The sequence below is a fragment of the Otolemur garnettii genome, unplaced genomic scaffold (genome assembly GCF_000181295.1).
Source record: "Otolemur garnettii isolate 467f Iridium unplaced genomic scaffold, OtoGar3 scaffold00004, whole genome shotgun sequence".
Taxonomy (NCBI): domain Eukaryota; kingdom Metazoa; phylum Chordata; class Mammalia; order Primates; family Galagidae; genus Otolemur; species Otolemur garnettii.
The window spans coordinates 5,555,994-5,582,964 of NW_003852399.1; the positions used below are offsets into that span (position 1 = coordinate 5,555,994).

General features: G+C 40.0%; 1 protein-coding gene across 3 annotated transcripts in view; it reads right to left on the reverse strand.

The window, feature by feature from the left end:
• NSMCE2 (NSE2/MMS21 homolog, SMC5-SMC6 complex SUMO ligase) overlaps nucleotides 1-26,971 on the reverse strand; it is a 225,465-nt gene that overhangs the window by 195,385 nt on the left and 3,109 nt on the right. For 2 of the 3 annotated variants that reach the window (XM_003782346.2, XM_023517110.1), the window contains exon 2: nucleotides 19,758-19,934. In XM_003782346.2, the coding sequence (XP_003782394.1) occupies nucleotides 19,758-19,920 (163 nt within the window). In that variant the 5' untranslated portion in view covers nucleotides 19,921-19,934. Of the gene's footprint in view, nucleotides 1-19,757; nucleotides 19,937-26,971 lie in introns of those variants that run through there. The other variant, XM_023517109.1, reaches the window with a different exon arrangement.

Here is a 26,971-nt window from a genome sequence, read left to right on the forward strand (position 1 = left end):
GGCATCACAGCTCACAGCAACCTCCAACTCCTGGGCTCAAGCGAGTCTCCTGCCTCAGCCTCCCAAGTAGCTGGGGACCACAGGTGCCCGCCACAACGCCCGGCTATTTTTTGGTTGCAACCGTCATTGTTGTTTAGCTGGTCCAGGTTGGATTTGAACCCGCCAGCTCAGGTGTATACGGCTGGCGCCTTAGCCAGTTGAGCCACAGGTGCCAAGCCTAATTCAACTCTTGGTCTTATATTTGAGGTCTGCCTAATTCTCTAAATCCAAGCAGCTCCAAGCTTTTGCCTGCTGAAGGCTCCTGATACATGATGCTAATTCTGACCTCTGAAAGCAGAAAATTCTTTAGCCCTGATTGGTGGTCTATAAATTCAACCACAGCCTGATTGACCATTCTTGCCTCAGCCTTACACTTTCAACATTACTGCTGGCAAACATCCTGTACGTCTCCAATGTCTTCAGTGCATATGTTTTCAAAATATGTACATATTTTCAAAGAAATTGCAATGTTATCAAAGCTCATATAAATTTAACTCACAAAGAACTTTAATGTGTACAAAACAACAAAGAAAGCAGTAACCAAGACAACAACAACAACAATAAAGTGACAATCAGAGGCCAGGGGCTCCTGGGACAGAATGTAGACTATGGCAAAAGAATTTACCTATATTACAAATGTATGGCAAATGTTACTGGACATCTAGGGAGGAGGGACTTGACCTGTAACCTTGTTAATGATGTTCTGACTGAAAACTGTAAGACTAAAGGCCGAAGGAACCCTATATAAACAATAAGCTAGCTGATACAGCTGTCTGTCGCAGGGGTACAGGTTACTAATTCTGAGACTGCTGTACCTGCATACTGGGGTCAAACAAACAAGCAAATGGATGCTGGGTGATGGGATACAGGTCTCTTTCACATAGTCCTTTCATTCACATTCCACTTGTCATCACTTTAAGTTCCAATAGCTATAGCCTGATGCAATGATGTAATTCAACTCTCAGTCTTATCTATCTCAGTCTTTTCTTATTATCTGCCTAATTCTCTAAACCCAAGCAGCTCCAAGCTTTTGCCTACTGAAGGTTCCCGATGCTGGAGAGGTAAGTGACAGATGAGTAGGGGAAAAGACTAGAATTTAACTATGCAGGACCAGATTAGGGTTGAAGACATCAGTATAAACACATTTACCTTAACAGAAACACTGATGGATACAGAAGTAACAACAATAAATGTACACATGTGTAGGTATACATATACGGACTTCCTAGTTCTGTCTGCTGAAAGGTCTTAGAAGCAGTCAGCAGCAAGTTGGCAGCAGCAACCACACTCAGGCCAGATCTTAGTTTTTAAATACTATTTTCCAATAAAAAGAACCAAGGCTTCTTGGGAAAAATAGCTGATTCTGGGCAGGGGCAGAAGCAGAGAAAATCCAATTCTTTCCAGGAGAATTCCAAATAATGGAGTTCAATTATTTCCCTTCGAATGCGGGTAGAGCTAGTTACTTGCTTTCATAAAACAGTTATGTAGAGAAGGGAAAAAGCCCCTTTCCATGAGAGACACCTGACAAACCCCACTGGGGCCAAGTGATGAGTGTTAACACTCTGACCATGCTGATGACAAGTAACCCCCAATATAACGTGATGAGAAGGACATTTGACCTCTGTGGTCTTTTTTCCCAGAGGTAAACCCAAGTCTACTTGTGAGAAAAATATCAGACAGATTCCTATTGTGGGACATTCTATAGAACATCTAACCAAGATTCCTTAAAACTATCAAGGTTATAAAAAACAGGAAAAAAGTGATACCAACTAAGAAGTGACTAAGGAGATAATTAGATGCAATGTGGAATACTGAACAGAATCCTGGACAATGTCTTTAAAAGAACATTTGCAAAATCTGAATAAAGTTTGGATTTATAAACTCCAAACAGTCTGGAGTTTACTGTTTAGTTCAGTCAGTATAGTAAGGGACCAACGTTGTTCCTCAGTTTTGACAAATGCACCCCGGTAACGTAAGACCTTCTTAACGGGTGAGAAAACTTTGGAGGGGCACAGGGGGACTCTCTGAACTACCTACAATTTTGGTAAATCTAACATCATTCCAAAATTAAAAATTTATTTAAAAAAAAAAAGAGAGAGGGAGAGACTGCAAAATGAAGTGAAAGGACCGTAAGAGTGAATTTACATTAAGACTTTCAAATTTTGTGTTGTCTCAAGCCACTAAGTGTGTGCTTCTTTGTTCTAGCAGCAATAGCAAAGTAACATACCCACCATTAGCGTGAATGCCTAGGTCAGAAATCTGGGTATCACTGCTGATTTCTCCCTTTCCTCAATTTTCATACTCAATAAACCACCAGGTTTCATCAATTATTCCTCCTTTGTCTTTTTTGCATCTATCTACTTGTCACCATCCCCTTACCACCTTCCTTCTCTCCTGATAACTGAGGACTATTGCAACAACCTCCTCCCAACTGGCCTGCCTATCTCCAGGCTCATTCCTAAAAAGCCATTTCCCACAGTATAGTATAGACAGAGAATTAATGCAAAATACAAATTATGCTATTCCTATTTTAAAATTTCTTCATAGCTTCCCATTGACTTTCTAACGAGAAAGTCCAAGCTCTTTAATTTGACTCAAAAGAGACTATCACCACTCTGCTGGCTTTTCCTATTCTCTCCAGCTTCTACTCAGTACACAAAGCCCAGGTGTATTTCAGTCACAGCTATAATACAGGTTGAGCATCCCTAATCTAAAAATCGGAAATCCAAAATATTCCAAAATCTAAAACTTTATGAGCCCTGACATGAGGCCACAAGTGGAACATTTCACACATAAGTAATTAATACAAACTTTGTTTCATGCACAAAATTATTTTAAAGCACTGTATAAAATTTCCTCAGGCTAGGTATATGTGAAACATAACTGAACTCTATGTTTAAACTTGGGTCCTAGCCCTAAGATAACTCATTATGTGCATATATGAATAGAACCTTTATAAGTTGACCACCCAAGGGACTATGACAAACTGGTCGACATGCAGAGGGGGTCAACGTAAGGAAATAGGCCTATTGTACTGACAATGTACACGCAGTGCATGTCTGGTCTATAAAAATTAGGTCAACTTCAGGAGGTGGTCTATGGAGGTTCTACTGTATTACAAAATCTGAAAAAATCTGAAATCTGAAACACTTCTGGTCCTAAGCATTTCAGATAAGGGATACCCAACCTGCATTATTAAGTTTCAGCCAAGACCCAAAAACCCTTATAAGCTTAACACTGAGAAAGCAAAGATAGGGCAGATACAGGGTAATTCTTTTCAAACTCAACAAACTCCAAAACCACCTAAGAACCCTGGAAGGCTCCATTCCAAGACAATAGAGAAAGAACGCTAACAAAAACTATCCTCTGTGTAACATGTTACATAATCTTTCTTTGTTAACTGGTTTAAATGTCTATTTTCGTCTATCCCACAGGACCACTGATCTTTTTTTTGCTTGAAATTAAATTGCATACTAATTTTTCTTAAACTAGAACACATTCCTGCTTCGTAAACCATACCATAAATGTCATTTTTCCCCAATAAGAGGATAATGTCCCCCGTCCCACAAACCCATGTGGTCCTCACTATCATGTACTCCCCCAGACCTCAACATACATTCTCCTTGCCATTCCCCATCCTAACAGTAAGATACACATTTTGTTTTTCTACTAATTCCCTCTATGATCCAAACAAGTGTGATGTCCTCACTGTTTCCTGCAAATAGGTTTCTATCATAGCACCTTTATAGCTTTATCCCACATGCTTGTGTGCTGTGCCAGTTATCAATCAATTGCCTCTAAGCTCAAAATTCACCATTCAATACACAATGATAGGGATGGAACTGCTTTTAGCATTTTTCCTTTCAGTGAGCATGACAGGCTTTCTCAACAGAGGCTGCTAGAAGGGCACTGCAAGGGGGAGGATGTTCCCCTGCTAACATGTAACTATACTAAGTAACGAAAGGCTGGATGCTGCAGCCCTGAGATCAGTAAGAAGACCAGGATGTCCACCCTCACCACTTTTATTCAACATGACACTTCAGGTTCTGTCCAGGGTAATTAGGCAAGAAAAGTAAATAAAAGGCATCTGGACTGGAAAGGAAGAAATAAAATTATCTCCATTCACCGATGACATGATCTTACATAGAGAAAATCCTGAAGAATCCATTAAAAGAAAATGAGAACTGATAAGTTCAGCAGGTTACAGGATACAGATTAAAATATAAAAATCTATTGTACTTTATACACCTGCAATGTACAATCTGAAAGTAAAATTAAGAAAACAATTCCATTTACAAAAGCACCAAGAAGAATAACATGTTTATAAATAAATTTAACAAAGTAAGTATAAAATTTATAGCTGAAAACTACAAAACACTGTTGAAACTATTTTAAAAGCTATAACTAAACCAATGGGGGAAAATCCCACGGTCACTGATCAGACAATTTATTATTAAGATGGTAGTTAAATACTCCCCCAGACTGATCTATTGATTCATGTAATCCCCTCAGAATCCTACCTGGCTTCTTTGTAAAAACTGATAAACTGAGCCTAAAGATCATACAGAATTTCAAGGGACCCTACATAACCAAAATAGTATAGAAAAAGAAGGACATAGCACTCTGGGAGGCTGAGGCAGATAGATTACTTGAGCTCAGGAGTTCAAGAGCAGCCTGAGCAAGAGTAAGACCCCATCTCTACTAAAAATAGATAAACTAGCTGGTCGCAGTGGCAGGCGTCTGTAGTCCCAATTAAGTACTTGGGAGGCTGAGGCAAGAGTTTGAGGTCTGATGCCATGACATTCCACCTAGGACTAGACAGAGAGAGAGAGAGAGAGGGAGAGAAAGAAGGGAAAGGGAAAGGAATGAGAGAGGGAGGAAGGACGGACGGACGGACAGACGGACGGACGGACTTATGTGTCTTTCGTCAATTGATTTCAGTTTTGGCGGGGGCCAGGCTTGAACCTGCCACCCCTGGTATATGGGGCCAGCAACCTACTCCTTGAGCCACAGGTGCTGCCTGGTCAACTGATTTCAACATACAACCAAAACCATTTTTTAAAGAATGGTGCCAGGGCAAGTGGATAAGCTGCATAACGAAGAATGGAACTGGGCCCTTAACTCACGCCATTTATAAAAATCAATTCAAAGTGGATCTAAATGTAATAATTAAAACTATACAGCTCTTAGGAAAAAAAAAACAAACAGGTACATCTGCATGACCTAGACTGAGCAATGGATTCTTAGCTGTTACACCAAAATCATATTCAATAAAAGCAAAAAATAGATTAGACTTCATCAAAGTTAAAAACTTCAAAAAACACTATCAGGAAGATAAAAAGACAACACACACAAAGGGAAAAAATATGTGAAAACCACAAATCTGATAAAACACTTGTATCTAGAACATATAAAGAACCTGTACAACTGAATTTAACACTGGGCAAAGGTTATGAACAGACATTTCTCCAAAGATATACAAACAGCCATGATGTCATTAATCATCAGGAAAACGCAAAACAAAACCACAGCGAGATACTAACTTACACATAACAGTATTTATTAATAATATCCAAATGACAATTTCTAATAACAATAACCCAAGACCCACCAACTGACAGACATGCAAAATGAGGTATACCCACATGGTGGAGTCTGACTTCAGTATGGGCAGGAATGAAGTACTGACTGATACAAGCTATAACGCGAATGAACCTTGAAAAGTTACACGAAATGAAAGAAACCAGTTCAAAAAATCGTATGTTCTATGATTCCACTTATACAAAACATCCAGAATAGGCAAATCTATAGAGAGAAAAAAATTGGCGTCTCCTTAGAAATGGGAGGTCATGGGGAAATAGGGAGGTGACAACTAAAAGGCACAGGGGTTTGGGGGTATTTTTTGAGATGACTGTGTGATTGTTGCACATGCCTATGAATATCCTAAAAAACACCAAAACTGTATACTTTAAATGGGCATCCCAATAAAATTATTTTCTAACAGTCACTAAACAAAAGAATTAAGAAGCTAATGGAGAGATCAGAGCTGATAATTAACTGAAAGGATTTTTTAAAAACTAGGTTACAATAAGTAAAATTCCATTAAGAAGAATTTAAAGTGATTAAACACTAAATTAATTCTCTGCTGAAATAAATTTTGTTACAGCAAAATTGCATCCCATAATGAGAAATTCCTCACTTAATGTACCAAACTCAATCGCTCCACATACAAAGGGTGTTAGGAGTGGCAGAAGACACGCCGACACACACAAGATGTACACAAGTGTGTGTGCGGGTGCGTGGGTCGTTTCCGTTTCGCAGGGCAGAAGCTATTCCGGATGTGAGCAGCATCCCAGTCAAACTACTTCATCACTTCAAGCGAGTTACTTAGTCCTTCTTGCTGAGCAGTAGCTATCTCATCTGTTAAACGCTACTTTCCTTTTCACAGGATTTAAAATATTTGTAACAAGTACTATAAATTTGTTGAAATATCTTCATAGCTTTTTATTTCCAGCATGGTGCTTGTCAGATAATAGGTATTTATTGTATAATAGGCATCAATTTTTTTAAACTCAGCAGGAGAACATTCTTAATCAATCCTAAGAAAAAGTATAGAACAGACATTTCTATTTCACGTCTCTCCAAATTGTTTCAACGAGGCACTCTCCTCTTCGGGTATAATGATGACAGAGCTGGCTAGAAGGGCTATCTCTGTAACGACCACAGGCTAAGGTCAATACTGAGTAGGTAAGAGGACTTACCTCAGAGATCACTACAATTGAGAAGGAGTAAGTCATACTTACAAAGGATGACGGGTGAGAATGTGTAAAGAGTAAATAATTGAAATGTATATTTCCAACCTGAAACAAATTACTGTAGGTTAAAAAAAAAAAAAAACCCTTCAGGGTTAATAGTATATATCGCCCTTGGTCAACTTCAAGGCTCAGTTTCTTCATATGTTAAATGACAACAATTATGTTACCCATCTCCTCCACAGCACTGTTTTCAGGATTGAATGCATGAATATACACAAGACATTTAGAACATGCCAAGTGCACAAAAAGCACTGTGAGTTGGCTATTCGGTTGCTTATTAAGTAGTCTACAAAGGATATGTGCCTCTGGATAATGAATCACGCTGCTAAATCATAACATAAAAAATCATTCACGTATTCTTGTCTGGGACACAAAGACTCATGGTCTCCACATTTGGAACATATCATTTACTGACATGTAGTTCTCCTTAGCTTTGCATGTATATGTACGTCTTATCTGCTAACTAAATTATTAAGTTCTTGAGGTGATGGGCCAATAAATAATTGCTGATTGATCAACACAAAGTGCTAACAATTACATAAGAATGGCGAAAACCAACCAAACTCAAATGAACGCTTATTTGTTTGGGTATTTTTTCAGACATGGGGTCTCGCTCTGTCATCCAGTTTAGAGCAAAGTGGTATGATCCTAATTCACTGTAACCTTGAACGCCTGGACACAAGGGATACTCCAGCCTTGGCCTCCTAAGTAGCCATGAGTACAGGCCTGGGCTACTATGCCTGGCCATGTTTTTTTAACTTTTTGGTAGAGAAAAGATCTCATTATGTTGCCCAGACTGGTCTCAAACCCCCTGCCTCAATAGATCCTCTTGCCTTGGACTCCCCAGCTGTTGGGATTACAGGTGAGAGTCACCACACCTGACACAAAAAAAACTGTTTTGAATCGGTGTCATATAGTAAAATGAGAAAATTACCTTAACTAAGTATTGCCCCAAAGAGGAGCAAACCTAACTCTCTATCTTGGAGTAAAAGATAGCAGTGTACCACCGCTGCCACACCAACTGGGAAGGACAGTAACTCTGAATTTTATAAATAATATTCTTTTACCTTCTTCATCTACTACCTATAAGTTCTCACTGTGTATAACTTTTCCAACTAACATTTCTTTTTCCTCACTTATTCAGCTCCCTTCTTCTGGATCTGATGCTACCATAGTAGTGATAAACACAAAATCAAAGGAGTTAATAAAAGATGTCTTCTGGCTCAGCACCTATAGCTCAACCGGCTAAGGCGCCAGCCACGTACACCTGAGGTGGCGGGTTCGAATGCCCAGCCCGGACCCGCCAAACAACAATGACGGCTGCAACCAAAAAAAAATAGCCGGGCGTGGCGGGCGCCTATGGTCCCAGCTACTTGGGAGGCAGAGGCAAGAGACTCACTTGAGCCCAGGAGTTGGAGGTTGCTGTGAGCTGTAATGCCACGGCACTCTACCCAGGGGGACAGCTTGAGGCTCTGTCTCAAAAAAAAAAAAAAGATGTCTTCCGAGTCCTCTTTCAATAAGATTATGAAATATAATGAAAATGATGGAAATGACTGGGTATCTTTTTTTAAGCAATCTTATTATGACCAATGAATGCTAGAATGAAGGAGGAAGAATAGACCCAAAGGTAATGAAGCTTCCTCTCAATCTCAGTCTGGGTATACTGGTCCGATTTTACAAAGCCTTCAAAGAAATTCATGCAAAGAATATGCCTCTTGCAACTCGGCCACATGTAAAAATGAAGCAAGAAGTACATCTGTTTGGAGCTTGCCCCAAATTCCTCTACTTCTCTTCCAAACTAAGTTCGCAACTCCCACCCGCAAAAAGAAAGCCAGTGCCTGAGGGAACACCCAGGGACAAGCAAATTAGCATTTCCAAGGTCAATTGCTGACAGGCCTAATTGTTTACAGCAACTACAGTACAGTATTCTGGCTGCTGAAGTTAAGAAGCTTAATCTTTCTGGCTTGCCCAATACAATACCGTAAGAAACTAATTTACACATCAGCTACAAAATGTGAACGTACTGTAGATGTGGAGTCTAATAATCATAAGACATTTCAAACAGAAGTACGTATTAATAGGATCCCCAGAAGTAAGTCGTTTTAAACTGGCTAGACAATTTCTTAAATTAGTATTTTATGTTTTAAAATACCAATAAAATACCAATCACACAGTGGCAGATAAGTGACAACTATAAAATGAATCAACAGATAGTATCTGTTTATACCAAATGGTTTGATTTGAATACTCACCAAAAGTGCTAAAAAGTTGCAAAACTAATTGATTTAACTGCCCTTACAATTTCTTGCCCTTTTCTTATAAAACCACTGACTATTCAAAGAACCTATCTGCCATACATAGGTTTTAAGCATGTGAACTGTGACTAGTCCAGAATGAGATGCACTGTAACAGGTAACAGTCTGATTTTAATAACTCATTAATAACTTTCAAATTGATCACATGTTGAAACAATATTTTAGATTATAGATATATTGGGTTATGAAATATGGGCCAAGGAGTCCAAAAAAGGAACAAAATAGATATATTAGATTAAATAAAACATTACTGAAATGACTTTCTCCTCTTTTTTCTTAACTTTTATAATGAAGACAGCAGAGACTTTTAATTACATATGTGGTTAACACTATAATTTAACTGGAAATACTACTATATGTAAATAATGCTTTACATTTACATATAACACAAATATATAATTTCATTTATAAAGTACACAAAGAAGAGGGAGAAAGAATAGGTCTGGATAATAAAATAATCTTCTCTAGAATAATCAAATTAGTTTCAAACATGTAAATTGTCAGCCTACTAAAAGTTCCTTTCTGTTTATTGCAACACATAAAGTTTCATTTCTTTTAAAAAGGAACCTGATGTTTCAAAAATGATCCTAAAGTCTGTTCTAATTCTTCCATCAGTTGTCATCTTTGCTTATTAAACTAGTCTCAGTTCTTTCCAGTGATCAAAGATATAGAATAAAATGCTAGTCTAATTTTTTTAATTTGACTGACTCCAGTTTTTTTCTCTGGTAGTCATTTGCATACTTTTAGGTCACTAAAACCTAACCCAATCCTCTGCTCCAAAGATAAAAAAGCAGGATTAACAGAAAGATTATTCTCAGGAGTCTAGAAAAACCCAGATGGTATTCCAATACTATACATACTCTGTTTTAAAAACTAAAAAGTGACTCATTTACTATTTCAAAAAGTGACATCCTAATGTGAATGGAAGAGCTTAGCATACAGGAGAACACAGCCAGCAATTATTTCCATCACGCCATCCTGTGGAGAAAACACAGCAGCTTTCAGGTTGTCACTGTCAGGGCAAGAAGGAAAACCTGGAGGTGCGGGTATGATTGGAAATTTATGGAGTGAGACTCCCCCGCAGCAGGAGGTGAGGTGAGGAGAACAGCTGCCAGAACTTTCCTCCCAATAGCTCTTAAAAGGAAAGGAGTAGGAAAGCCAATAGGAGGGGAAAGCACGTTTCACACTTTCTAAGGCCCACAGGTAGAAGGACAAAATTGTAAGAAATTTACATGAATAATAGGTATAAATCTCTGTAAGTTGTTTTTAAATGTCACCAACAATAAAATCAAGATCCATTAACTTAGAAGAATAAAACTATTTGTATTATGATTCATGTAAGACATACAATTTCATTTTATGGGTTTTTTGTTTTGTTTTGTTTTTTGGCTGGGCTGGGTTGAAACCCACCAGCTCCAGCATATGGGGCTGGTGCCCTAGTCCTTGAGCCACAGGCTCCGCTCTACAATTCCATTTTATAACAGCACCTGCCTTGATCGTTGATAAATGAAACTAAATAGCCTGGATGACTGAAAAGGAAACCGTCAAGGATGAAAGGTATGGTTCTCATTGCTGGAAGAGTTGATCTTAACATGTAATGCTAACAGTCCTACCTATAATTTTTCTGTTCTAATAAGATCAACATTTAAAATTTTTATGGATATGAAATAATTCAGGCTCCAAATCCCAATATTTAGTGATTGTATCTTTCCTGTACAATCAACAAACACTGGTCAAAGACGCCAATGATTACCTCATAAAAAGTGTTCTGGTGCCACCTAGTGGCACATGCTTCCTACCAAGCGAAATAGAATTACTAGAGTGGATTCTCAAAGTGTGAACCCTAGACCAAGCAGCATGAGTATCACGTAGGAACACGTCAGAAATGCAAATTCCAGGACTCAACACAGACCTACTGGAAATTTAGATGCAGAGCCCAGCATTCTGTGTTTTAACAAACTTTCTAGGTGATTCAGATGCACCCTCAAGTTTGAGAACCTCTGGCTTAGATAATCCATGAACAAAAATTAAGTACAAAGTCTTAAGAAATTAGGTTCATAAATTAACAAAAGAGCTCACTTTTTAATTATGGAAATCTTTCTACATTGTGGATCTGAACACTAAATATATATATGTGTTAAAGGAACAGTCTTAGAATACCAGTCTATATCCAGAGCACTCTAGCCCAGGTGACAGAGCAAGAATCTGTGTAAAAAAAGCCTCACGGAACAAAGAAAAAGCAGTTAACTGGTATCCAGATATCCTGATACAGTATATTACTGTATCCTAAGAGAAATGGGCACTTATCTGGGCAACAAGAAAAGCTAAAAAGATTGAATATTGGTAATTTTTAAGATTAAGGGTCATCTATCCTAATAATAATAGATACCACTTCAAGTTCACTGCATTTAACTGCTCTGTGCAACTATATTATAAAGTAACCAAGAGAAAAGCAGGTCTGATGAAGCCTTGCTAAATTATTTCTTTTCCATTTAGGTCTTAGAGGACAATTTGATTACCTTTAAAAGCAACTAAAAACAACAATTAACTTTTCTCATCATCATTGTCAACACAAAAGGATCTGTGTTGAGCACAGAATAGGCCTAAGGGCCATAACACTTTGCCAGCTCAAATGCTCTGCCATTTATTAGCTATGTGATCTTGGCCAAAAAATAATTTTTTGAGTTTTAAGTTTACTCATTTGTGAAATAGAAGTAAAATAACAAACCTCATATAATTTCAGTAACAACTAGAAACAAGTTTACCTAAAAAAAATGCCTGGAACGTCATGGTTAAGGATCACTGCCATGGAAAGGGGTTCCAGATAAATCTAGGTCAGCAGTTCTCAACCTGTGAATCGTGACCCCTTTGTAACAATGAAAATACATCCTGCGTATCAGATATTTACATTACAATTCATAACAGTAGCAAAATTACAGTTGTGAAGTACTTAACAAAAATAATTTTATGGGTGGAGGTCACCACACCATGAGGAACTGTATTAAAGGGTGGCGACATTCGGAGGCATTAGGAAGGTTGAGAACCACTGATCTAGGTCATGAGGCTGGAATAAAGCTAATTGGGTTCAAATTCAAATTCCCGGTCTGCAACTAGGTTTGTGCCCTATGATAAGCTATTTCCACTCCATAAGCCTCATTTCCACCTTTGTTGAGTAAGGATAAAAAATACTGACCTCTTTCCATGACTTTCACCACATGTTCCTTTATTCCACAGTACCTGCCTATTATCATAGGCTATGACAGCTCCCTTTTCTTCACCTACTCAAAACTTTTTTAAATGGTTCCATCAAGAGGCATCTTCCAGGTTAAGACTAAATAATATTGTAATGACCAGAATAGATTTAATAGGAACATCTCACACATATTTCTAAGATATAAATCAATGTCATGGAATCTCACTGGTAGACAGAGATGATGACCCTGAAGCTTTGTAACCCTTAGAGACTTTTACCAAACATATCATCCAAAGGCAATTTGCTCCAATGTGAGATATTCCTAGTGCTGTGCTGACAACTGCTTAACAATCAGCCCTCCAGTTATTGGAGTGATGCTGATTTGTGAAATTTGCCCATTGCCATGGGTAGAATCAACACTCCCATGGCCCTACAACCCAACACTCAAAATTCTAATTACTTAATTGACTGGTTCACTCAATAAGCATTTACAGAGAACACGCAAAGTCTAGTACCAAACTCTGACAGTAGAGGGCATGAGGACAGCCATACATGAATCCTATTCAAAAGGACCTACGGTAGAGCTAGAAAAATACAACACATAAAAAAATACAAAATATGGCTGGTCATGTTGCTCACGCCTGTCATGCTAGCATTCTGGGAGGCTGAGACAAACAGACTGCTTGAGCTCTGGAGTTCAGACTAGCCTGAGCAAGAGTGAGACTCTGTTTCTATTAAAAATTAAAAATAAAAATAATTAGCCAGGCATTGCGTCAGGTGCGCATAGTCCCAACTACCTGGGAGGCTGAGGCAAGAGGATTGCTTGAGCCCAAGAGTTTCAGCTTACTGTGAGCTATGATGACACCACAGCACTCAACCCCAGGGTGACAGAGTGAGACTCTGTCTCAAGAAACAAACAAAACTCTCTATCTATACATATAATATGTATATAGATACATACATACACACATAAACATATGTATATGTATATATATGTATATATAAATTACAAGGGGAATGTGAAGAATATTACCACCCCTGAAAACAGGGAGAAGCGGCTCGGCGCCTATAGCTCAACTGGCTAAGGCGCCAGCCACGTACACCTAAGGTGGCGGGTTCGAATCCCCAGCCCGGACCCACCAAACAACAATGACGGCTGCAACCAAAAAATAGCCGGGCGTTGTGGCGGGCGCCTGTGGTCCCAGCTACTTGGGAGGCGGAGGCAGGAGACTCGCTAGAGCCCAGGAGTTGGAGGTTGCTGTGAGCTGTAATGCCACGGCACTCTACCCAGGGGGACAGCTTGAGGCTCTGTCTCAAAAAAAAAAAAAAAAAAAAATAGGGAGAAGCCTTAAATGCCAGCAAAAACAACAATAAAAGTCCAAGTGTCATTTACCTAAAGAACCCTCAGTAGTATGCCTATGCTTTCTACTTCCAAATTTCAAAAGTAGGAAGATAATTTATTTTTACCAGAGTTATGGTTCCCCAGCCATGACAACCAGAAAGGTCTTTAGACATTTTCCCAAAGGACCCTGGAGGGAAAAATCACCCACTCCTGTATACAGACGTATGCATGTATATATGGATACAGATGGGATATATGTATGGATGGAGGGCATACAGGGTGGCTATAAATAAAGTTCATGTGCAATTTAAAATAGCGTAGAATTTTAAATTGCACATGAACCTTATGGCCACCCTGTATTCCCTAGACATGGATATCCACGTCTAATTCATTTATATGAATGAATTTGTGTAGTAACTGTCTTCTAAGGTTTTAAACATGTTCATTCGTCTATTGAGTGCTTACTATGTACCAGCCCTAAACTGATGTTAAAGGGCTGGTTTATACTTTCTGGTGTTCGTGTCCTAATCCATCTCATTGTGAAAATCTTCCTTGTGCTTCTTTTTATTAACACACTTTAATCTCCTCTGTCTTATTTCCCAGCTGAACTGTAAGCAACTTGAAGGAAGAAACTTATTCATCTTTGTAGTTTTGGCTAACATGTTTTATGAATTAGTGATTTAGCCAGGCTCAAATTTAAAGCCTTAAGTAGACGTCCAAACTCATATGTCTGCTACATATAGGCACCTGACCAAACTCCTGCTATCAGGGAGCTTATAGTGAGGGCACAGCCAGGTGAGAAACAGTAAGACACCAACTATACAGTATGTCAGAAGGCAAGTTAGTGTTAAGTAGTGGCGGTGGGGTGGGGTGGGAGATAAACCAGGGAAGGGGGTTAGACATTCTGAAAGGAAAGGGATGAGGAATGTGTTACAATTCTAAATCCCAAGGGTCTAAACATGTCCAAAGGTCTGAATTAGTGATTTATCTGGGCTCAAACTTAGGGCTCTACCTAAAGCCTTAGGTAGACTTCCAAACTCATATGTCTTTGTTCCCCTCTTCAGCCCACAGGCCCTTCTTCTAAGCTAGGATCCTTAAATTTACTAATTGCTGGCTATATGATAGCTATGGAAATAACACTGTAATAAGAGCACTTTGTACATATTATCTCATTACTCTCACCAACCTATCAAGGGGGCATTTTAACCCTATTTCACAGATTAATGAATTAGAAGTGGAAAGAAGTAGCCGGGCATTCTGGCGGGTGCCTATAATGTAATCTCAGCTATTTGGGAGGCTGAGGCAAGAGGATCTCTTGAGCCCAAGAGTTTGAAGTTGCTGTGAGCTATGACGCCACAGCACTCTACCCAGAGTGACAAAGTGAGACTGTCTCAAAAAAAAAAAAGTTGGAAGAACTTAGGTATCTTACTCAAAGCTGCAGAAGGAATGATGGAGCTAGAGTAGACTGGCTAGGACTATGTCAAGCTGCTTCTAAGTCCTCCTCTTGAGCAGTGACAGTGGCTAGCTCCAACAAGTCTCTCATCTACTATTATCGGCTGAATTATCTATCTTCAAACTTCTTTAAAACCAAGAGTTTTTCTACTCTTTGGGTCCCTGACAGCATCTTAGTCTGGTCTCACATTAAAACTGTCCTTCCCGGCTCAGCGCCCGTAGCACAGTGGTTACGGTGCCAGCCACATACACTGAGGGTGATGGGTTCGAACCAGGCCTGGGCCAACTAAACAACTGCAACAAAAAAATAGCCAGGTGTTGTGGCGGGCGCCAGTAGTCCCAGCTACTTGGGAGGCTGCAGTAAGAGACTCGCTGAAGCCCAAGAATTTGGGCTTGCTGTGAGCTGTGCCGTCATGACACGCTACCAAAGGCAACACAGTGGACTCTGTCTCAAAAAAAAAAAAACATCTGTCCTCCCCACATGCTCCTGCTGTATGACCCCAGCAGAGGTTGCTCTTGGCTTTCTCTTTGCAGGGGATCTCTCATGTCATCTACCTCCTACACAGAATAAGCCCAAGAGTTTGAGGTCGCTGTGAGCTATAAAATTGTGTTTCATAAGCCAGTGGTTCTCACAGTGTGGTCCTAAGACCCCTTCACGAGGTCCATAGGTCGAAACTATTTTCATCACAATTTTGTTTTGTTTTGTTTTTCTTTTGTTTATTTTTACTGTGTAGAACATTTGTTCCAATGGTGCAAAAGCAACTGTGAAAAACACAGCTGTTGTCTTAGCATAAATCAGAGTAGTGGCACCAAATTGTGCTCGCACTGTATTCTTTTCCATCACACACTCATTGTTAAGACAAATGCCACCTTCACAGAAGGTCCTCAATGAAGTAGTACAATTTATTAAGTCTCAATCATTAAGTACAGGTCTTTTAATGTTGTCTGATGAAACAGTAAGTATACATGAAATGCCATGCTGCATACCAAAGAACAATGGTTGTCTTAGATAATAGTTAGAGTTGAAAGATGAACTAGCTGCTCTTTTTATGAAATGCCTGTAATCCTAGCACTCTGGGAGGCCAAAGTGGGTAGACTGCTTAAGCTCAAGAGTTGGATACCTGCCTGAGCAAGAGTAAGACCCTGTCTCTAAAAAACAGCCAGGCATTGTGGTGGGCACCTGTAATCCCAGGTACTTGGGAGGCTGAGGCAAGAGGCTCACTTAAGCCCACGAATTTGAGGTTGCTATGAGCTATGCTGCCACGGCTGTCTCCAAAAAAAAAAAAAAAAAAAAAATTGTGTTAATTATAAAGTTGACATCTTATGGCTTTTCTGATAAGATCAATGGTGATATTAGTTATTTGCAGCCTTGTAACCTCTGTTCCATTTTCCCATTGTCCTGGCATTTCACACTAAGATAGTAAGCTCTAGAAGGGGAGGAACTACTTAAAACTTGTCTGTGTCCTCTTTAAAACTTAGAACTGATTTATACACCCAATAGTCGTTAGGTAAATATTTGTGGGCTATCTTGTTATTCTGACTCCTGGTATTAGAAAGTGTGTGTGTGTATATATGTGTGTCTGTGTATGGATGTACATACAAGTACATACACACATACATTGAATTCATAAGTAATTCAGACTCCTTGTGACTCTGTTAATGTTCTTTAGTTCACTATTTTCTATATGACCTATTGAAAATTTTTCATAATATTTTTTGGTAACTGCAAAAATAAGTATAGTATTTGCTGTAAAATTTATCCAAATAATCAAAATAATTATTTCTTTTAACAAATATTAATGACTACCCATGGGTCTAAAGCAGAGGTTGGCAAAGTAAAGCCTGTGATGAAAATCCAGCCCACTGTCTAATTTTGTAAATAAAATGAAGTTTTATTGGGCCACAGACTTGTTCATTCACTAACATGTTATCTGTGGTGGCTTTTATGTTACAATAACGGAGGTGCAACAGAGACCAGATAGCCCACATACGTGTAAGTATTTGCTATCTGGCCCCTTTATAGAAAAACTTTGCCCACCTCTACTTTAACTTAGTAGTGGTTCTCAACCTTCCTAATGCTGCGGCCCTTTAATACAATTGCTGTGGGTCATGATCCACAGGTTGAGAACCTCTGACTTAGACCATGAATCTTCTCTCCTCTATCACTCCCCACCCTCTCCTCACACACTAAAGGAATTCTGGGCCAGCTCACATCTGTAATCCTAGCACTCTGGGAGGTCAAGGTAGGTGGGCTGCTTGAGCTCAGGAGTTCGAAACCAGCTTGAAGAGGAGTGACAACCCATCTCTACTAAAAATAGAAAAACTAGCCAGGTGTTGTGCCAGCTGCCTATAGTCCCAGCTACTCAAGAGGCTGAGGCAAGAGCATCTTTTGAGCCCAAGAGTTTGAAGTTGCTGTAAGCTATGACATCATTGTACTCTACCCAAGGCAACAGAGTGAGACTATCTCAAAACAAAAGAAAACCAAACAAAAAAGGAAATATGTTGCTAAAACACTGAGGAGTCTTCAAAGGGAATCCTACTAATCTTCCAGGAAGCTTATGTTCCAGCTCTTCTCTTTTATGGTTTAAGATTGTATTACAACTTTTATCCAAGCCTATCTGCCAAAACTAAATATCTATCATCACCAAAAATATATTTCAAATCAGGTCAGGCAGGGTTAAAACATTTAGAGGTCAACCACTGAAAAGACTATGGGTGATATCTGCTGCTAACTATTAACTGGTATGGAACTGGCCTTCCTGACATGAGTGACCAGAAAGCTGGACAAAATATATAAAACACTGGCTTTCAGATAATGGGACGATGGCAGGAAAGACTAAAATTATTGCCAAAAGGGATACAGAGAAGTCTTGCAATTGCCCTCCCTCCCTGAGTCTTAAAGGACTGAAGAGACAGTGGAGTTCAGGGGGACTGAGGCAGCAGAGATTTTGCCAGGTAGTACACTGGAAGGGAGCCATGCAGATAAAGAGCTCTCAGAATCTGTACAGAGATATGCTTAGTCTGAAGGTGAATCCTAAGATTGGGGTCCTCAGACTTTTTAAACAGGGGGCCTATTCACTGTCCCTCAGGCCATTGGAGGGCCAGACTATGGGCCCTGGGATGAGTCAGCTGCTAAGCAGGACAGGCAGCAGCGGCAAAAACACCAGGCAGGCCGGATAAATGTCCTAGGCGGGCTGCAGGCTGTCGTTTGAGGATGCCTGCCTAAGATGCTGAGGCCATAGGATTGGGAGACACTCAATTCTATCCAGCCAGAGTAGAGAGCACTAACTGAACCTTCAAGGCAATCAACAGACACTCCAGGAGGGCCAAGCTTTGCAACAAGGCTAAATTGGCCCTAACATAAAGGCTACACTAAACGTGTGCTAACAAAGCTGAACAACAGGCCTAGAAAGATTAGCCTAGCCCACAATTACTTAGCTGCCCACCAAACTTCAACACTCTTTAAAGGAAGACCACAAATACTCAAGAATAGAATTTACACAAAGTCCAGGTGAAGAAGCAGCAATTGACAGAGACGACAGAATTAGCAGAGAAGAATATTAAAACAACTCTTATAAACATGTTCCATGTACTCAACAATCTAAAAGAAAACGTGAACATAATGAAATTTAAAAAAAGGGACAAAATACATGTAAAAGATTCCATTTAATTCTTTGTTAAGTCTTCAACAGCTAAAAAATGTAGTATCGGAAACTAAAAATTCATCCGATAGAATTAAGAGGAGATTAGACACCACAGCAGACAAGGAGAAGCAAACTATTCAAACTAAGGCTAGAGAGCAAAAAGACAGGGAAAAAATCAACCAAGTCACAGTGATTTATGGGACAATATCAAGCAATCTACCCTACATGGAACTGGAGTTCCAGAAGGAAAAGAAAACAGAGGAACAGAAAAATATGTGAACGAGGAATACCAGAAATTTTTCCAAACTGGATAAAAACTGTTAAGCCCAAAATAAGACCATCAGACAAGATAAACAAGGAAAATCACAGCAAGGCATACACATCACAAATTGCTCCAAACCAATGCCATTAAAAACAAAACCAAAATGATTGTGTCCCCCCCCCAGTTCCATATATAATGTAAAGTAAAACAATTCTAACCAAAGGAAGTGTCTTTCTAGATCTTCTAATTGAAAAAACGTAGATATAGTTCATCAAGTTGAACTTTTCTTGTTGTAGAGGCCTTCTTTTACCAGCCTGCCCAATGTAAGTGTAATCTATTGAAAAATCAAACATGAACAAAGCATAAAGCACAGGAGAATAACAACATCATAACGCATTCCTATACCTCATGCTCACAAACATCATGTACTTTAGATTGCATGTTCCTTGAAGTCAGGAACCTGCGTGTCTTTGCCTATACATTTCTAGTGCAGTTGCTAGCGGCGCCTAACTGAACACACCTGAATGAGCCGCTCTCACTGCACCCTTAGAACACTGCTGTGTAGAACAAGATGAAAAAACAGCTGCTCGGAGAGATTAAATGATTGTCCCAAGAATACTAACAGGCATCTTTAGGGTACGATCACCACAGAGAGTCACCTCACAGTAGACACGAAAGTATTAAGTATTACTTACTCTGAGTTTCCACAAGATCCAAAGCAACACTAGAAGCTGTGTCCATTCCAGAGTTGATACACGCTTGGAAGTTTTTTAACGAGGAGAGAGCCGACTCTACACCGCTGAAGGATATGAAACCAGTTGAACCTGAATTGGAATTGGAACTGGAGCGCCCTGGCATCTTGATATTATTACCTAAGTTTTCAAACACAATGAAACGAGATTTGTAAGGCAGAATATTAACTGTATAGGAAAATAAAACAACTGTAAACATCCACAGAATATATCCAATATCCAACCCATGCCAGAGAATTATCTAGATCCTACATCCCTCAAGAGGATACCAAACCAACATGCCATCATCTTGGCTACCCAACACTGATGTACTCAATATAGGGGAGAGTAACTATTCTCTCTTTTCAATAGCACATCTCCATAAAAGATAAATGGGTAAATAAAAAGTAGACCACTCAGATGATGTATTTTTAAAAAACAAATGAAAATAATAAGATACTCTAATAAGGCAAGATTTTGAAAACTTATCATGTTTAGCTTGTCTGATACACATAGAACTCTGAAAACTATTAAATATATATGTATATACATATATATATTATATATATATAAAATATATTCCTACCAGGTCCTCTAGGTTCTGACAAATTTATACATTTAATAAAATTCCAGGTCCAGTAAAAGTAAAATTTCTTTTTTTTTTTTTTGGACAGAGCCTCAAGCTATCCCCCTGGGTAGAGTGCCATGGCATCACAGCTCACAGCAACCTCCAACTCCTGGGCTCAAGGGAGTCTCCTGCCTCAGCCTCCCAAGTAGCTGGGACTACAGGGGCCTGCCACAACGCCCGGCCATTTTTTTGGTTGCAGCCATCATTGTTGTTTGGCGGGCCTGGGCTGGGGATTTGAACTTGCCACCTTAGGTGTATGTGGCTGGCGCCTTAGCCGCTTGAGCCACAGGTGCCAAGCCAAAAGTAAAATTTCTTAATAAACTCTTGTCCTCTGGCAGTAACAGTTTCAGTTACTATCCTCTGATGAAACACTCCCTAATCTTTGTCCACAAACTTTTTGAGCTTTGGACCACTTATGTAAAGCCACCTACAAAAAGATGTTTGCTTAACTGAGAAACTATTTAAAACTCAACCCACTGGAACCAACTATAAAAGTGCAGAGAATTCAAATAGACTTCAAGAGCTAAGAGGGCTGTTCCTAAGGCTGCATGGCATCAGTACAAGTATTTTCTTAAAATTAGACAGACACAACGTGAATTCAGGTTCTGCTGCCTTACTACTGGGTGACCACGGGCAGACTGCTAAGCCTCTCTGAACCACAGGTTTACCATCTTTGAAATAGAAAGGAATAATCATGGTGCAGCATAGCATATAGCACTTAGTTAATTAACTGATAGTAGAACTTTCCCTTCTGCCCTTCCTTTCTTAAGTAGGGAAGTCTACAGAATCTCTGGCATTTCCATCCTCACCATTGTTACCACCTTTATCTCACACGTGGACTACTACTGTAGTTTCTTAGGAGTCCTGGTTAATTTGGTTCATTCAGTATTCAGTCTACAGAATGGTACTGAGTATCTACCATGCCAATCATTAGTTCGTTACTCTCACACAGAGTATAAAAAGTGAAAGGCAAAGAGAGAAATAAGATTTCTATGTCTGAAGAGTTTGTTTTCTGCAAATATCCACGATACAACTCATCAGTTCAAATAATTTGATTAACAAATACAGTAGAACCTCCATAGCTGACCACCTCCTTAAGCTGACCTAATTTTTATAGACTGGACATATCAGTATAGTGATATGTACAGCCCAGTAAGGTCCAGTTCCTTATGTTGACCACTTCTGTCAATTAACCAGTTTGCCAGCCCCTTGGGTGATCAACTTACAGAGGTTCTACTGTATTTAGTATCTCCTTAAGTGCCGAGCGCTTCTTTCAGCATGGGAACGCAGTAGTTTTCAAGATGAGTACTCTCAAGACTTTCATTGTAAAGCATTATTTTGTTTATTCCAGTGTGATGAAAACCTACCACGTGCCAGGCACTATTCTAGGTACTAGAAACATCCATTCAGCCTCTGCTACCCAGGGGCTCACAGTTGAGTAGGAGAAACAGGCATATATAAAAATAATTAAAGCAACATGGGAGTTACTGCAAAACTGAGGCACAAATAAGGAAATGCTTATCTGCCTTAAGGATCAAAAGTGGCAAGACAGAAGGGATTTTAAAAGATAAATGAAGAAGGTTAACAGGCAATGAAGAGCATTCACACATGGGAATAAAGAGCACAATGGTTGCAAAGAGTATACAACTCTAGATAAGTACTTGAATTTTTCTGATTCTGATATGCCCTTTCAAAAGTCCTCTCTCCACAAACTTCTAAGGTTTCTTCCTCCATCCTCATTCTCACCTAAAGATCCTCTCAGAAGAGATGGTTGCAGGCTCCCACAGCTGACCTCTCCACCCACCAGCCTCAGTTCCCATAAACTCGTCCATCCCTCCTGTGAAAATGAATAAACCATGTCTGCTCCTAGCTAAGACCACCCCTCCTCCTCCCCCACCACTTATTCACTAGAGTTAGTTCCTATCCCTCCAACCCTACTTCCCTACTCAAGCATATTCTCCCAGCAATTTCTCCCTTTTTTCCTACATCATTAAATTTTCCCTCTCTACTGAATCATTCTCTGGCAAACCAGTATACTGGTACTTCTCCCAACTTAAAGACATCCTCCACCTTTCCTCACACTATACCTCTGGTTACCATTTCCATTTCTCTGCTCACCCTTACAGCAAAACTCCTCTACAGATTTGTCTGTATTTGTCCAAATCCTCTCTTCCCCTTCCCCCTTGAACTACTCTACCAGTTTCTACCCGTCACTTCACTGCAGCTGCTCTGTAAAGGTCACCAGTGCTAAGTTCAATATTAACTTTCAGCACTTAGATCCTCGAACCCAGGGGTCCACAAACTTTTTAAACAGGGGGCCAGTTCACTGTCCCTCAGACCGTTGGAGGGCCGGATTGCGGGCCCCAGGACAAGTTGGCTGCTAAGCAGGACAGGCAGCGGCAGCAAAAACACCCAGTGGGCCAGACAAATGTCCTAGGCGGGCCACAGTTTGAGGACGCCTGCATGAGCCAGCAGAGCCGCCTCTGATGCAGTTAATCACTCCCTCCTTCTGGTCCACTTTCTGCACCTGCCTCCCTTGTTCTTACTACTTCACTGACTAGTTCTCATTCTTCTTTGCTGGTTCCTCTCCATCTCCCTGAACTCCAGATGTTGGAGAGCCCAGGGGTTCAGAACTTCGGCCTCTTTTTCTTCTCCATCTACACTCAAATCAACTGCAGCCCTGCTTCAGGGCTGTGCCTTCTGTGTTCCCTCTGCTGGGATAGTCATCTCTCAGATATTTACAGGGCCAACCCCCCCACTTCCCCCAAGTTTCCCTCCAGATGTCACCTCATCAGTAACAACAAGCATTCCCTTCCCTCCTCCCCCTGCTTTACCTGTCTTCACAGCAGACACCGTCAAACAATATTCTTTTATGTATTGTTTATTGTCTCCAGTCCCCAATTAGACCCTAAGTTCCTGAAAGGCAAATATTTTTCCATTCTGTTTACTGCCTAAAACAACTGATGACACACATGCAGCAGTCACTCAATAAGGCGTGAAAGACCAAATAAGTAGACCACTGCGTGTGTATCCTCAGCACCTAAAACAGCGCGTCTCTCCAACATCCCAACATAGGAAGCAGGCCCAGAGCTCCGTGCTCTGATGTCTCCTCTCCATCCTCTCTCCTCTGCCTAATACTCCCAGCCAGGCCCAGTCCATTTAACAACCATTGACAGGAGCCTTCTCTCCAGAACTTACAAAGTCCAACAGGAAAGCCCCAAACCCCCTTCCCTCCTGTCTTAACTTCCTCCAAAGCCTATTCTGTTTGCAACTTGGTCTATCTTACTAAATAACGACTCCATCCTTCCCTCTCTTGGACCAAAAACTTTGACTCATACTTGACCCTTCTCCTCCTGCTCTTACTCACTCCTAAATCAAATCCATCACCAATTTTGCCAGCACTGTAATCGAAATACCATTAGAACCCAACTACTCTAATTCCATCACTATCACACTGAATTAAACCATTCATCACTTGCCTGAATTATTCAGCAGCCTTCTACATGGTGTGCCCGTTCTCAACCTTGCATCTTTCACCCAATTCTCAATATGGCAGCCAGATAACCTTATGAAAATGTACATAAGGGCTGGGTGCTGTGGCTCACACCTGTAATCCTGGCACTCTGGGAGGCTGAGACAGGTGGATGGCTTGGACTCAGGAGATCGAGACTAGCCTGAGCAAGAACAAGACCCTGTCTCTATAAAACAGAAAAACTACTCAGGCATTGTGGTGGGTGCCTATAGTCCCAACTACTTGAGAAGCTGAGACAAGAGGATCACCTGAGCCCAAGACTTTAAGGTTGCTGTGAGCTATGATGCCATGGCACTCTACCCATGATGACAGAGTGAGACTCTGTCTCAAGAAAGGAAAGAAAAGAAAAGATACAAAAGATCATGTAACTTCTCTATTCAACCTCCCCTACGGACTTCCTGACTCGCTCAGAGTAATGACCAAAGAGCTATATGACAACCAACACAAAAATGGCAAAATGCTACAGATGTCAACATCTGGGTGGTGAAACAAGGTGTGAGTTTGAAGTTTTGTTCTTTTTTAAAAATTTCTTTTCTTTTCTTTCTTTTTTGAGACAGAGTCACACTTTGTGGCCCTTGGTAGAGTGCCGTGGCATCACAGCTCACAGTAACCCCAAACTCTTGGGCTTAAAGCAGCTGGGACTACAGGCGCCCAGTACACACCATCTTTTTTTTTCTTTTTTCATAGAGACAGGGGTCTCACTCTTGTTCAGGCTGGTCTTAAACTCCTGAGCTCAGGGCAATCCACCCTCCTCGGCCTCCCAGAGTGCTAGGACTACAGGCATGAGCCATTGTGCCTGGCCTGAAACAAAAGTTCTTGTTATTTCCTGGGATTTTTAAATTTCACACTAAAAAAGGAGAAAATATGAATATGAACAAAAACCAATGATTATTTTTAAACATTTGCATTTTGGTGAAAGAGCATGCTGTTTACATGCTCTCACTTTAACACACCAAACAAGTGGAGACATTTTACACAATATAAATACAAACATTACAACAAGATGGAAAAATACAAATTCATAAAAATCAGGGTCAAGAAACAGGAAAGCAGGTTAGAAAGTTACAAGGCATTCATGCAGACTTTGGGGTTTGCACTGTACTATACTTGTAACCCTAATTTGGCTGTGAGCTTCCCAGCAATCGAAACAAAACATGAAAACTACTTTCCCAATAAAGAAAAAAGAGCACAGGGATCTCAGGAAAAATAAAGATTTCCATGGCAATCACAGCAGTAGGGACTATCATTTGAGATAATAAAAGTGACACTGAATGAGTATCTTCAATAAATGCAACAGCAAACTTCCTAGGACTACTTCTTGAGACTATTCCTCAGGGTAGGCTAAGGATAGGATACTTGTGACATGTACCAGCAAGGGGTCCACCAGAACCACTTCCTCTTCAACCTGGTCATACAGCTACACATGGACCACATTTTTCAGCGTTCCTTGCTCTTAGGTGCGGCCTATAATTGTACACAAGGGAACGAAATATAAGCTGTTCTTAGGCCCAGTACATAAAAACTGCACACTTTCCCACTGGCTAGCTTGATATAGGAAAGCAGTGACCTTGGAAGCTATATACTGACATAGGGAATTGTCAGACAGAAAGAGCCTATGACACTACATCAACTGCTTAGGGAAACTGTTTACCAATCAGGCTCCATGCTTGAAAGAAATAAACTTCAACTATGCAAAGCCAATTAGATTTGCAGGTTTACCTGTTACAGTACCAAGTATGACTTAAAAAACACAATATTGCATGGACCAAAATGATACAGTTCAAGTATTCAGTTTTCTAGCCAGTCTTGAATTTGGTACAAGTTTAACTGTCCTGTTTAATAGAGCTTCCTGTGATGACAAAAATTCTCTAATCTTTACTGTCTAATATGGTAGCTACTAAGAACAGGTAGATATTAATTACCTAAAATGTGGTTAGTGTGACTAAGGAAGCTTTAAATTTCATTTAATTTTAGTTAATTTAAATGTAAATGTCCGTGCATGCCTACTGGCTACTGTCCTAGTGAGCACAGTTCCAGAAGCACAATCATTCACGTGCATCACACGTATGAACTGGGGAGTAAACAAGAGGGACCGAAGCCACAGCATGTACAAAGCTTATCTTCCCGAAACAGCAATTCTACTTAAATATAGTATGAAACATGTTTATATTAAAGCAAATATTAGCTACACTATGGAGTAGAACAGGGAGGGAGGCAACACAGAGTAAACACGCAGTCCTTGGACTACCCATACTCAGAGTGGTTCGCCACTCAGCAACTGAATGGCTTGAGGGAAATTAATCTTTCAGCGTTTCACTTTCCCTTTTATAAAATGGAGATCATCCAGTGCCTACCTCAAGGATGACTGGAAGGACTGAATGAGTTAGTATGTATAGCCCAACACTTAGAATAATACCCAGCATATAAATCCTTAAAAATGAGAGCAAATATTATCACCAGCTTCATCATCATAGCACTGTGAGCAGCAATACAGAGTTGTGCTTACAAAGCACACTGGAGACAGATACCTGGAAATTCCACCCTGTCCTTGCCACTTAAAGCTGCATGGCCCTGGCTATACTGCTTAATTTCTCTATCTTCAATTTAGTTGCTCCTGTGTAAAACAGAGATCGTCTTATCTATCTCACAGCATTAATGTAAGGATAAATTAAAGTTTTCTCAACTTTGTCTGATCTTAAGAATCAGGAGAAACAATTACTGAAAATACAGATTTATGAGCACTGTCTCAGACCTACTTAATCAGAGTCCCTACGGGAGACTCAGAGGAAAGTGTATTTTTATGTTTTATGATTCTGTCCTCACCCTTCATTGTATGTTGAAGCCCTAATCTCATTATGTGATGGTACTTGAAGATGAAGCCTCTGGAAGATAATGAGGTTTAGGTGATCAGTTAGTGGCTGTATAAAAGAACAAGACACTGGGTTTCACCCTCCCTCCCTGTGAAGACACAAAGAGAGAAGGTGGTTGCCCTAGTCTGGATGTTTTTTTCCACCAAAC